The 12,690-nt window shown below is 34.6% G+C and overlaps 2 protein-coding genes across 3 annotated transcripts in view; one reads left to right on the forward strand and one right to left on the reverse strand.

The window, feature by feature from the left end:
- The first annotated feature begins 809 nt into the window (after positions 1 to 809).
- LOC139524533 (uncharacterized) lies at positions 810 to 5,206 on the forward strand. Its single transcript, XM_071319375.1, has 3 exons — positions 810 to 961; positions 1,442 to 1,929; positions 4,304 to 5,206. The coding sequence occupies exons 2-3, from the start codon at positions 1,476 to 1,478 to the stop codon at positions 5,005 to 5,007; spliced, it is 1,158 nt and encodes a 385-aa protein (XP_071175476.1). The 5' UTR covers positions 810 to 961; positions 1,442 to 1,475; the 3' UTR covers positions 5,008 to 5,206.
- Positions 5,207 to 8,197: 2,991 nt separating this feature from the next.
- Positions 8,198 to 12,690, reverse strand: part of LOC139524534 (uncharacterized) — a 35,004-nt gene continuing 30,511 nt past the window's right edge. For both annotated transcript variants that reach the window (XM_071319377.1, XM_071319376.1), the window contains exon 16: positions 8,198 to 12,072. In XM_071319377.1, coding sequence (XP_071175478.1) covers positions 11,561 to 12,072 — 512 coding nt within the window. In that variant the 3' untranslated portion in view covers positions 8,198 to 11,560. The remainder of the gene's footprint in view (positions 12,073 to 12,690) is intronic.

Genomic DNA, 12,690 nt, shown 5'->3' on the forward strand with positions numbered 1-12,690 from the left:
AAAAATGAAAAAGACAAACAGAAAAACAATAGTACACACGACACAACATAGAAAACTAAAGAATAAACAACACGAACCCCACCAAAAACTACGGGTGATCTCAGGTGCTCCGGAAGGGTAAGCAGATCCTGCTCAACATAAATGGTCCAAAGAATAGACAAATGTCCCAACTCATTCCTGACCCTACTGCTACGGGGCGCCGAATGGGACTCTTGTGGTTTTGTACAAAATTCAATTTTGTCATTAACAAAATCATTTTTGTCTTACAAAACTATGTGATACAGACTTGTTTCATTTTTGTCATCACAAAATCCATTTTTGTAGACAAAATTCATTTTTGTTATGACAAAAGTGAATTTTGTCAAAAAGGTATGCAAATATAAACTCATTTGCATACAAAATTGACTTTTGTTACCTGATATGGAAATTAAAACACAAAATCAATTGTGTAAGACAAAATTGACTTTTGTTAATTTTGTGAGACAAAATTCACTTTTGTCTCACAAATATCTCACAAAATTGAATTTTGTCTCACAAAAGTCACTTTTGTCTCACAAAAGTAAGTCACTTTTGTCTCACAAAAGTGAATTTTGTCTCACAAAAGTCAATTTTGTCTCACAAAAGTGAATTTTGTTGAGACAAAAGTCACTTTTGTCTCACAAAAGTCACTTTTGTCTCACAAAAGTCACTTTTGTCTCACAAAAGTGAATTTTGTCTCACAAAAGTCACTTTTGTCTCACAAAAGTCACTTTTGTCTCACAAAAGTGAATTTTGTCTCACAAAAGTCAATTTTGTCTCACAAAACTCAATTTTGTCTCACAAAAGTCAATTTTGTATGCAAATTTGGATCTGCACTTGAATTATCTCGTCACGATTTTGCAAGAAGGCCTCTCATTGGATATAGAGAATGCGGGTTTCGCAGGTTCAAGGTCATATATGGATGATGCACTATTCCGCAAAAGTAAGTAATACCTAATGAAGTTTATATATGATATTCTGTGCAGGACGTCATATTATTCTAGTATGACGTCCTTCTTTTGCTTTAATGTCAACAAATCCATGTTACTTAGGGATGCACGTAAATGACGTCAAAATTGAACTTTCGATGTCACTGGTTTTTCAAAAGACGATCGAAAAAAAAAAATGCTGGTGCTTTTTGAAAATAGAATTAAAAAAAAATAAAGTAAATAAACATGACCTCTCCTTCATAAAGAAGCCTCTGGACCCCCTTCTCCAATTTCAGATTTTTCTGACCCCTCTACCTTTTCCATATCGGATAAATAATCGTACATACATGTTGTATTTCATTGTTTTTAGAAGAAGATATAATGTCTAAATAAACAAAAAAACTCATGTTTTAGGTTTACTTTTCCCCGACTGAAATAGAGATTACTTAGTTTTATTATATTTTAATATACTTTGGTGTAATTTCCATTTGTAGGTTAAACCATATTTTAATTTTCAAACTGATAACGATGGCCTCAACAAGTAGCCTGCCTGACGAAAACATAAATATAGACAGGCTACAAAAGTTTTTAGATGAAGATATGCCAATCACGCAGATTGCACAAGACTTCAATGTGTGTACAAAAACAATCTACAGACGAATGAAGAGTTTTGGAATAACGAGAATACCATTCTCTGATATCAATGATGACGATCTGGTAGATATTGTGATAGAGATCAAACAAAATCACCCAAACGATGGCGAGGCTCTGTTGGATGGTCACCTGAAGGCCCGTACCCCTCCTATCAAGATCCAGCGCTGGAGACTAAGAGCTGCTATTCATTTTGTTGATAGTGCCGGGGTTCAGGCTCGGCGGACGGTTACAATTAAACGTCGCCAGTACTCTGTGCCATGTCCACATTATCTGTGGCACATTGATGGAAATCATAAGCTGATAAAGTGGAAAATGGTAATCCATGGAGGTAAGATGAATGTTAATATCAAGAGAGTACCTATGTACGTATAATAGTCGGGACTTATGTTACCTTTGTTCGTTCGTCAGTCGGTCACACTTTGGTTAAGTTCCTGGTTTAGGTCCATATCTTGGGTACTACATGTAGTAGAGCAATTATAGTTTAACACCGTATGAGTCTTGGGTAGTACAACACTACCCATTATGAATTAGGTCATTGTGACATACATTTTACGCAACAACGACTTTGGTTAAATTTTGGTTAAGGTCCATCACTCAGGCACTACAAGTAGCAGAGTAATGTTATTTGACCGGTATATGTGTCTTTGGTGGTACAACACCACCCACTATGAATTAGGTCATTTGATAAAAAATGACGTCGGTTAAGTTGTTGGTTCGAGTGCATATCTCAGGCACCTCAAGTAGTTGAGCAATTATATTTGATCAGTAGATATATGTCTTGGGTTGTACAAAACTACCCACTATAAACTAGGTCATTGTGACCTACATTTTACAAATGACATTTGACAAGTAGATGGGTCTTGGGTAGTGCAACACCACCCACTATGAATTAGGTCTTTGCAACCTACATTTTATGCATAAACGACTTTAGTTAAGTTCTTAGTTTAGGTAAATATCTCGGGCATCACACATAAAAGAGCTGTCATGATATCTGACCAGCATACGTGTTTTGGGTTGCAGGACACCACCTACATTGCGTATATATATCACTTTTTTAATTTCTTGGTTAAGGACCATATCTCCGGTTCTCAATCATTCTCGTTTAAATAATCTGATGTACAGTAGTTGTCGTTTGTTTATGTGATATATACGTGTTTCTCGTTTCTAGTTTCTCTTTTTTTTATATAGATTAGACCGTTGGTTTTCCCGTTTGAATGGGTTTACACTATTAATTTTGGGGCCCTTAATAGCGTGATGTTCGGTGTGAGCCTAGGCCCCGTGTTGAAGGCCGTACACCAACCTATTTATATATATAATGGTTAACTTTTTTTTTAATTGTTATTTGGATAGAGAGTTGTCTCATTGGCACTTACATCACATCTTCCTATATCTATTTGGGGGTCCAAAAATCGGGAAAAATAAATGTAGTAAAATCTAAGGAATTTTGAATGCATTTGAAATCATTAATGTGGAGATTGCTAGGCGAAAAAAGTCAAAGTATTGGTAACATGAAATTAACATTTTTTTTTATTCCTGAAACTTTGAAGATCTTTGAAGAATTACTTGTAACGTACAAATTTATCACACTACATAGAAACTACTAAATACCAAGACTCGATTACAGAATATTTATAACTATTATTCAATTTTAAAGTATCAGTAACGTAGGAATCATTAAAAATCTTGACAAAATAATATGGTGGCCGGATGCGGCCATTTCGTCTTTTCATGTTTTCGCGTTTTCTCCTTTCACTTTCACGCGAAATCGAGAAATCGAGAAAGCGAAAACGCGAAATCGAATAATCAAGAAAGCAAAAACGCGAAAACGCGAAATCGGGAAATCGAGAAAGCGAAATCTAGAAAACGCGAAATGAAATAGATTTCTCTATTTCGCGTTTTCGCGTTTTCGCGTTTTTGCTTTCTCGATTTCGCGTTTTCGCTTTCTCGATTTCTGGCCATGATTTCCCGATTTCCCGATTTCGGGTGAAATTGAAAGGAGAAAACGCGAAAACACGAAAAGACGAAATGGCCGCATCCGGCCACCATAACATATTTAAATTTCACAATTCGTTATTCAACCGAGTACAATTTATTATATTATTGTTTCTTTGTTTATGATATCAAAGGTGAGATTTAATCATCAGCAAACCTTTGTAAATGATTGTTTATGCTCAATTATTGTCAATCTTGACATGCAGAATAAAGGGATAACAATGTACTTCACAAACCCTAACTTTTCAGTGAGTCGTGATATTGAGCTGTATGATGGCTCATTAAAATTCTATAATTTTAGGAATTATTTAAAACATTTATTTATGTACTTTTATTTAAAATATTTGAATGCTGAGAGTATAATTTTGTCAATAGTGGATGCATGGTATAACTTGATGAGATTGACCGCTCTACAATTAGGAGTGCAATAATAAATAAATAGTTGATGTGGGGTTAGGTAAGGAGAACGATCCCGATACTGGTCACTGTCACAATACTGGGTCAGAGGCGGATCCAGAAATGTGGGGACCCGCTCCTGTGATTCCCTATATCAGCAACCATTTTTCCCCCAAAAAGGATGGGGCCCGGGCCCCCTGTCCCCTAAATTCGCCTCTGTGGGTCATTTATTATACCAGTTTTGGCACTACTGGATTCCCAGTAATTGTATCTTCCAGTATTGTCAATTATTTATATATTCAGTTAATTTTCAGGTATTGATGGGTTTACCAGACTAGTGGTGTTCATGAATATATCCAATAATAACAAAGCCACAACTGTTCACAGAGGGTTTATTGCTGCTACCGAGCAGTTCAACTGGCCAATTCGATTAAGGACAGACTTTGGAGGAGAAAACGAGCTAATTTGGCAGGCTATTCTTGATAAGCGTGGACCTCGTTCAGCATTAGTAGGTAGTTCTGTCCACAACCAGCCGATTGAACAATTATGGGGCATTATAAATGACAGGGTGACATTGCCATTCAAGGTACTCTTTGATTCAATGGCTAGAGATGGTTTACTGAATACAGACAATGATACGGACATTATGTGCCTTCACTGGGTATTTCTACCCTTAATACAGGCCAACCTTACAAGGGAAGTGTTGGCACTTAACAAGCGGAAGATTTCAACAGAACATCAGCGATCACCTTGCCAGCTCGAAATTCAGTTTATGCACCTCAAAGCAGCTTATGAAAACAAGCCCATCGAGCAACATGAAGGTGTGGTCTGCTCATACCAAGATCCTGATGACTTGGCTCGCCCATTACAACATGTTAGGTGTGACGAGTTTGAACGATTCCCAGCAGAACTCCGTGAGGAACTCTGTGCACTAGGCACAGCTTTAGAAATAAGAGATGGACGTCGGTTGTATTTAGAAGTCGTGTCAACTATTGAAAAGTATTTGCTTCGTACATAAGAACAATTTCATGAAAAGATAAACAAGAACAGAAGTCTGAATATTTGAAAAGTGTGTATTTTACAACTACTGGTATGTAATCGGTGTCATGTAATCTTGTAAATTGTGCAGATTAAAGTTTTTTGAAGTAGATAAAACTAAGCAAGATATAAAAAATAATTTTACCAAAAGAGATTTCTTGTCACAAAGAATATGTATGTGAAATAAAAAAAAAAAAACACTATCGTAAGAACAAGGTTCTAGTTTTTCTGCACACAGACTGATTGTATAACATTTGTCCCGGCAACCTATAAGTTACAGGTACTGGCTATGATTACTTCGGAAAAGTAACAATAAGAAAATATTCAGATTACTTCGCTCACTAAATGCTGGTATGTAACGTCGGTACAATTTGGGGGATTATTTTATTAACAAGAGTGCACACACTGAAATGTCTCGCCTTCTTTACTAATCATTGATATTTTGTTGATAGTCCTAAGTATAAAGCTTTATTACAACTGTCACTTAAACTTAACATTAACCAAGATGGCTTAAACAAAGACCAATAAACCATGAAAATTAGGTCAATGTCAGATGAACCATGCCAGGCAGACATATACAGCTAACAATGCTTCCATACAACAAATATAGTTGACCAATTACTTAAAGTTTAAGAAAAATAGACCAACACACACAAACTTAACACTGTGCAATGAACTGTGAAATTGAGGTCATGGTCAAATAAAACCTGCGGGACTGATATTTAGATCATAATATATTTCAGTACACCAAATATAGTTGACCTTTGGCATATAATATTAGATAAAAAGACCAAAACTTAAAAAAATAACTTTGACCACTGAACCATGAAAATGAGGTCAAGGTCAGATGACATCTGCCAGGTAGACAAGGCTCCGTGTTGAAGGCCGTACTTTAACCTATAATGGTTTAATTTTTAAATTGTTATTTGGATGGAGAGTTGTCTCATTGGCACTCACACCACATCTTCCTATATCTATGTACACCTTTCAGTCATTCCATACAACAAATATAGTAGACCTATTGCATAAAATATGAGAAAAACATACCAAAACACAAAACCTTTACTATAACCACTCAACCATGAAAATGAGGTCAAGGTCAGGTGACATCTGCCAGTTGGACATGTACACCTTACAGTCCTTCCATACACCAAATATACTAGCCCTATTGCTTATAGTATCTGAGATATGGACTTGACCACCAAAACTTAACCTTGTTCACTGATCCATGAAATAAGGTCGAGGTCAAGTGAAAACTGTCTGACGGGCATGAGGACCTTGCAAAGTACGCACATACCAAATATAGTTATCCTATTACTTATAATAATAGAGAATTCAACATTACAAAATTTCTGAACTTTTTTTCAAGTGGTCACTGAACCATGAAAATGAGGTCAAGGACATTGGACATTTGACTGACGGAAACTTCGTAACATAAGGCATCAATATACAAAGTATGAAGCATCCAGGTCTTTCACCTTCTAAAATATTAACCTTTTAAGAAGTGAGCTAACACCGCCGCCGGATCACTATCCCTTTGTCGAGCTTTCTGCAACAAAAGTTGCAGGCTCGACAAAAATCACAGAAAAAAGAAAGATTTATAGAAAAATATAATTTATTACTGGTAGGAAATACAAAACGACAAAGATAAAGATGTAAAATATTGCAATTCATTTATTAAGGATAACATTACCGACATATCCAAAATGTGCAAAAACATTCTCTTTAATTTGTGTTTACTTGTGAGTGAAAATGTACTTTTATAGACAATGTATTTACCCTTTACCCTCTTCCGAAGTCGAAGGTTTTCGGATTCATTTGGTTATTCAGAGTAGCGGATCGACAGCGCTAGACTTGGGAAGATGACCCTTTATCTGCAATGACTAACTATATATTTCAACACAGTGAGCCAACAGTATTTTATGTCTCAGTTTGTCGTACATGGGAATAACAACAAGAGGAAGTAACTGTACATAACCTATGTTTTTGTTACACCCAGAAATATTCGATTCCTTTCCCTACAATGCATACCCATGCCGGTATGCATTTAGTCTGCTAATCAATCCTAATATTTTTTTTATTTTTACTACTCAAGAGTAATCGTAGCCTGGCAGTGCCCAAGTTATTTTTTTTGTTCGCCTCAAGGTGCAAGCGTCTATGTCTCCATTCAAGTTAACGTCCGAGTTCATATCTCAGCAACTATAAATGGAAGGATCATGTAACCTTGCGTGCACATGTATGCGCTAGGGATGAAACATCAGCATCCAGTCAAAATTAAGTCGTTGTGACCTACATTTTCCGCTTGAATGAATGACTTACTTAATTTACATTAAAGTTTACATCGAAGTTCATATCTCAGCAATTCACATTATAGGATCATGCTTTGACCTTGCATGTGCATGCATTGGGATGATACATCTGCATCCAGACAAAGTTATGTCACTGTGACCTACATTTCCCGTACATTTACATCTGAGTTCATATCTCAGCAACTATGCATGATCGGATCATGTATGCTTTAGGGGTGGTACATGAGCAGAATTTGCTTTTTGTCTACAATTGGGTGGACCGTGGGTATGAACTATATTTTACAATTGAATGATTTACTTTCAACTGATGTTCCATAAAGAGGTAAACTTTGTAATTGTTGATTACCAATCTTTTCACTTTGCCAGCCATACTCTCAAATTGAAGCCAAGGAAATGTTATGCCTTGAAGGATTTAATGTATATAAATCAATTCAACAACATAGAAATTACCGTACAGTTTATTATTATAAATCAATGCATATTCAAAAAAACATCAGATAACAACTTCAAACATAAATGATAATCAAAACAACATTTATACATTCAAAAGTTTTAAGTTTAATGTAACTCATAATATTGTGATATGATTGATATTTCGAGTAATGCATTCTAATATGATTTGCTGTAATTGCTTTATGGCTAAACTCTGTTTAAATGCTCAATAAACCACTTTTCGTAGCTGCGCATTTTAATACTTTTGTTTGTGGTGGATTACAATAAGATGTGTTGTTTATATAGATATTGTTTCCTGAAAAAGTTAATTTGTTGTCATTTTAAGATGACCTGGTCCTTTATATTCATTATTTAACCACTAACTACCGCTCAGGGTTAAGGTAGTTTTTTTTTTTTTTGGGGGGGGGGGGGGGGGGGTCTTGATCATTGCCATATAATGTGAACAAGATTTTGTATAATAAAACTTTGTTCAATGAGCAATCAAAATTTGCAAAGAAACTTTGGGGTCAGGGATATACTTTAAAAGATACAGAGCTTTAAAAATGGACCATGTTTGGGACTTTTACCTTTTACATATGCATTAATAATCAACAATCAAGGTCCTAGTAGCGAAAAGAAGGAGCAAGGGTACTGGTTGTGGAATTATAAACCCACTTGTCATGTTTTGTTTTTAGGTGTAATATTTGTTTTGAACAAAATTAAGTTCTGACAACCTATGTCACAGTTAACATAAATGAAATCATCCTTTAAAATTCTTGATTTTACCCTGGATATGGAAATACCGAAATTTTACAACTAAGGTGATATAACTCTCAAACAGGACAAAGAATATTCCTCAAACTTTTAAGTATATGTTGATTTAATAGATAGCTTCAAATTAGAGTCATAAAAATTGATATGTCAAAAGTTACAGCATAAAATATATAGTAATTTGTGTTTGGCAGGAAAGGGGAGATAATACTTTCAAAGTAATTTTCTGCAAAAATATAAATATTTTGTTACCTATATAGTCAAAGAACTTTCTAGAATAGTAGCCTTACATAATATGCTTATAAAATATTACTAATTAATACATTGGTCCATTGCTTATATTTTGTGGAAAGTGAAGTAAAACAAAGGCACTCCTGCACAATATATGCGAATTATTTCCCTTTTTTGTAAAATCCAAAAAATGTACAATTTTACAAATTAAGCATTAATTCAATATGATTCGTGTATTTTTCAAATCAAATATATTATTTTTGATATTTTGTACCAATAATCATAACAAAAGTATATTGGTTATGAATAATTCCAAATTGCGCAGATTGGATGCGCAAGGCTATCATCCTTAATTAACTACCTTAAATGGGAATATCAAGGCCATGTTAAAATTTCCAACAAATAAAATTATTTCTTAAATAACAGATAGTTCTTAAAATTTGAATCAAAACATAAATGAATGTAAAGCAATGTAAACATAACTGAAGCATGAAAGATGCCCGTCATGTGCTAGCACTACTAGGTATATCCCCCCTCAAAGTTGGACAGCAGTTAGAGAACCTTTGTGAGCATGCTCACATACCCCACGCCCCCATATTCTCACTGGACACACAAAATCTTCACAGATTCCTAAGGTCAAAGACTCATAACTCTACAAAAGTCAACTGATAAAATATTTCTTGTGGATATGCACATTTACATATTATGTCCTCATTAACTACAAAGTTTCATGAAATTCTGATGTGTGGTTTCAGAGGAGTTGTGATGACAAACTGTTGCAGTATTAAATTTCAGCGAAAATTCAAAGTTAAAGGGGCATAACTCCCAGAAAAAAAATTTAATCATGGTTTCCTGTCAATATGCACATCTACAAAGTTTCACGTAATTCTGTTGTGTGGTTTCAGGGGAAATGCGATGACAAACTGTTGCAGAAGTATATTTAGGCAAAAATTACAAGTTAAAGAGCATTACTCCTAGAAAAAAAATAGAATCGAAATTTCCTGTAGATATGCACATCTACATCCTTATTATCTTCAAAGTTTCATGAAATTCTGTTGTGTGGTTTCAGAGGAGTTGTGATGACGAGAACAGAACTGAAGGACGGACAGAGAGAGTGATGAAAGACAGATGGACAGGTCAAAAACATTATACCCTCCGCAACTTTGTTACTTATGGTAAAATTAAAATGGCTTACTTCATGTAACTGATGAATGTGAAGCTATGTATCAAATTTTGATATCATTCCATTTTATTTTTTTGTTTGTGATGAAAGTTATCCATAAAACATCTCATTCACTGAAAAAAAACTCAATTCCAGCAAAGACAGGAAGTTGATGGTGGAGTGCATCAAAAATAGATTACAATGTACAATTGATCAATATGAAGATGTTTACCAATGGACAATGTACCATACTAGTCCAGTCAAATTAAGCTTTAACCTCGAACTAATTGCATCAGAAAATGTTTTAGTTCTAATCTATAGCATTAAGCCACAAATATAAACAGAAAAAAGTCCCATAAAATTTAACTTGAGGAAAGCTCAAAATCAGCATTTTTAATTTCCTATGGAAATTAACATTGGAAAGGGGAGATAACTAAAAACAAGTCTTTTTTTGTTGTCAATTTTTTGTTGATTTTCTTAAAATTCACATAAAGTATGAAACTTTGACGGGGTTATAAGTTCCTATTTGACTATATTATATAATCTTCTGCTCATGAAATGCACAAAACCAAAGTGTTATGGGTATTTTTTTTGCACATTTTTCATTAAAGAAATAGCAAATGTGTTGCTTTATGACCATTTTGAAATAATAATGTGAAAATTTGGTATGGTTTATTTCTGTAAATTATATTTGTTCGGCAACTTCTTTGTTTAAAGAAACTTTAAAGCCCAAAAAGAAGAATATATGCTTAATTATTTTTATGAAGTTTGATATTCTTTACCATGACAAGTTGAAAAAATTAATAAATGGTCAACTAATGAATTTTGAAATCTTGGTTGTAGCTTGATTAAAGATATGAAAACACTTTTAGAGCTGTTTGTTATTCTCTATATAGACGGCTAAAATATCAAGAATCAATACATTCTGATGAATAGAAACGGTAAAGTTATAATTTTGTTCCAATTTGTATTGATATTCCTTTTTTTTTGCAGACTAATCTCTCATTTTCAATGCAAATCTCCATAGGAATATTAAAATCGTGATTTTTTAGTCTTCCACAAATTAGATCTTGTTTGACTTTTTCTGTGTATATTTGGGGTATAATATGCTAAAGATTAAAACTAAAAAATCTTCTGTTGCAATAACTTTAAGGTTAAGGTCAAATTTATGCTCAATTGACTGGACTATAAAAGGCCTGGACAAAAATAAACTTCAAATTACGCCTTCATTTTCAGCAGTAAATCAGAAATACTTACGAGAAAACCATAATATATAAACACCATACATAAATTAACACAAACAAAAACTGTTCAACTGAAATTCAAACGAATTAATGCCACCTTTAATTGTGGAGTCTGTAACCGACTTCTAAAATACATTTACTTGCTTATGGCAACAAATAGTCAGAAGTAGTGCTCTGATGAGACTCAATGAGTACTGTAATACAATATGTATACATCAAAGGATGTTACACTGATTATTGATTGACTTATCTTTTTCTCCACACCAAAAAGCATCTATCAAAAAACCGAAACACATTTTTTGTGTTAATCTGTAACAAAAAATAATATAAAGTTTCTTTAATCAAATGGCAATTATTTTGCTGTAAAGGTTAAGATCTCACTATTCAGTCACTAAGACCGAACCCATCTCCCATTACCATCCACTTGCAGTAACGTTCCCCAGCTTTTCGAGTTTGTGCTTTTAAATCTAAGGGGAATGTTGCATTCAGCGCACAGGTGCTTATTTTTGGACTTTTGAAGTTGGGATCAAAGTGGATGAGTATTGGCTTATAAAATCCTCCTGGAGGTTCCATGGTGCTGCCGGTGAAGAAGCGCAAAACTTCCTCAGCTGAGATTTGCAAATCCTCCTTGGCAGGCTCATAGTCGCTACGTGGTGATTCTGATTTGCACAAAGCAAGCCCTGCGAACGCATCTTTCAGGAAGGACTTGAAATAGACATATGCCTTGTCCTCTTGTCTTGCCAGCTGAGAACCACATGCACCATACTTATTTAGCTTGAAGAGTTCTAAGAACTCGTTCTGGTTTTTTTTGGGAATGAGGTCAAGGCTCAAAAAATGCAATGCAGCTTCCTCTGCCTCTGGCGTTGATTTCCAGACTGAGAGGAATGGTTGCAGACCTGGAAAGAAAAAATAAATAAAATATTAGTCATACCACCTGCTTTCTTTTTTTTTCCTGCGGTAATGCGGAACAGGGACATAGCAATGCTAGCCTCCATGTGTCTGTCTGTCTATCACACTTTTGTAAGAGCTCTCATGCTGACATTACTCAACTGAATTTTATAAAATTTATACCACATGTTACTACCACTAATACCTTGGACAAGTTCCAACATCATCACTGTTCAATTATTTTGACAGGAGTTATGGGAGTTTATCAACTTTGTTTAGTAGGCTAATCATATTCCACCTAGTAGTTTCAGAGGAGTTAACGTTTGAAAAAGTTTAAGACAAAGGAAGAAAGAGGCAGAGTGATGGCAAAAGTTTACATAGGCTATTGGCCAGGTGTGCTAAAAACAACACTGAAATTTAGAAATAATCTGCAAATGCCAACTGGATGTCTGAGTGAGAACACTTCTGGACCCATTTTTCTCGATGGAAAGGAGGTCTAGATCCTCAAATTTTTCCTTTTTATTATCTATAACTTTATACTTTTGCTATGATTTATTACAACACTGCTTTAAAAAAAATATTTTGGGGCTCCTTTTTTCTCAGCAGAAAGGGTCAGGATCCTTGAA

Source organism: Mytilus edulis, chromosome 5 (assembly GCF_963676685.1).
Source record: "Mytilus edulis chromosome 5, xbMytEdul2.2, whole genome shotgun sequence".
NCBI classification, from domain to species: domain Eukaryota; kingdom Metazoa; phylum Mollusca; class Bivalvia; order Mytilida; family Mytilidae; genus Mytilus; species Mytilus edulis.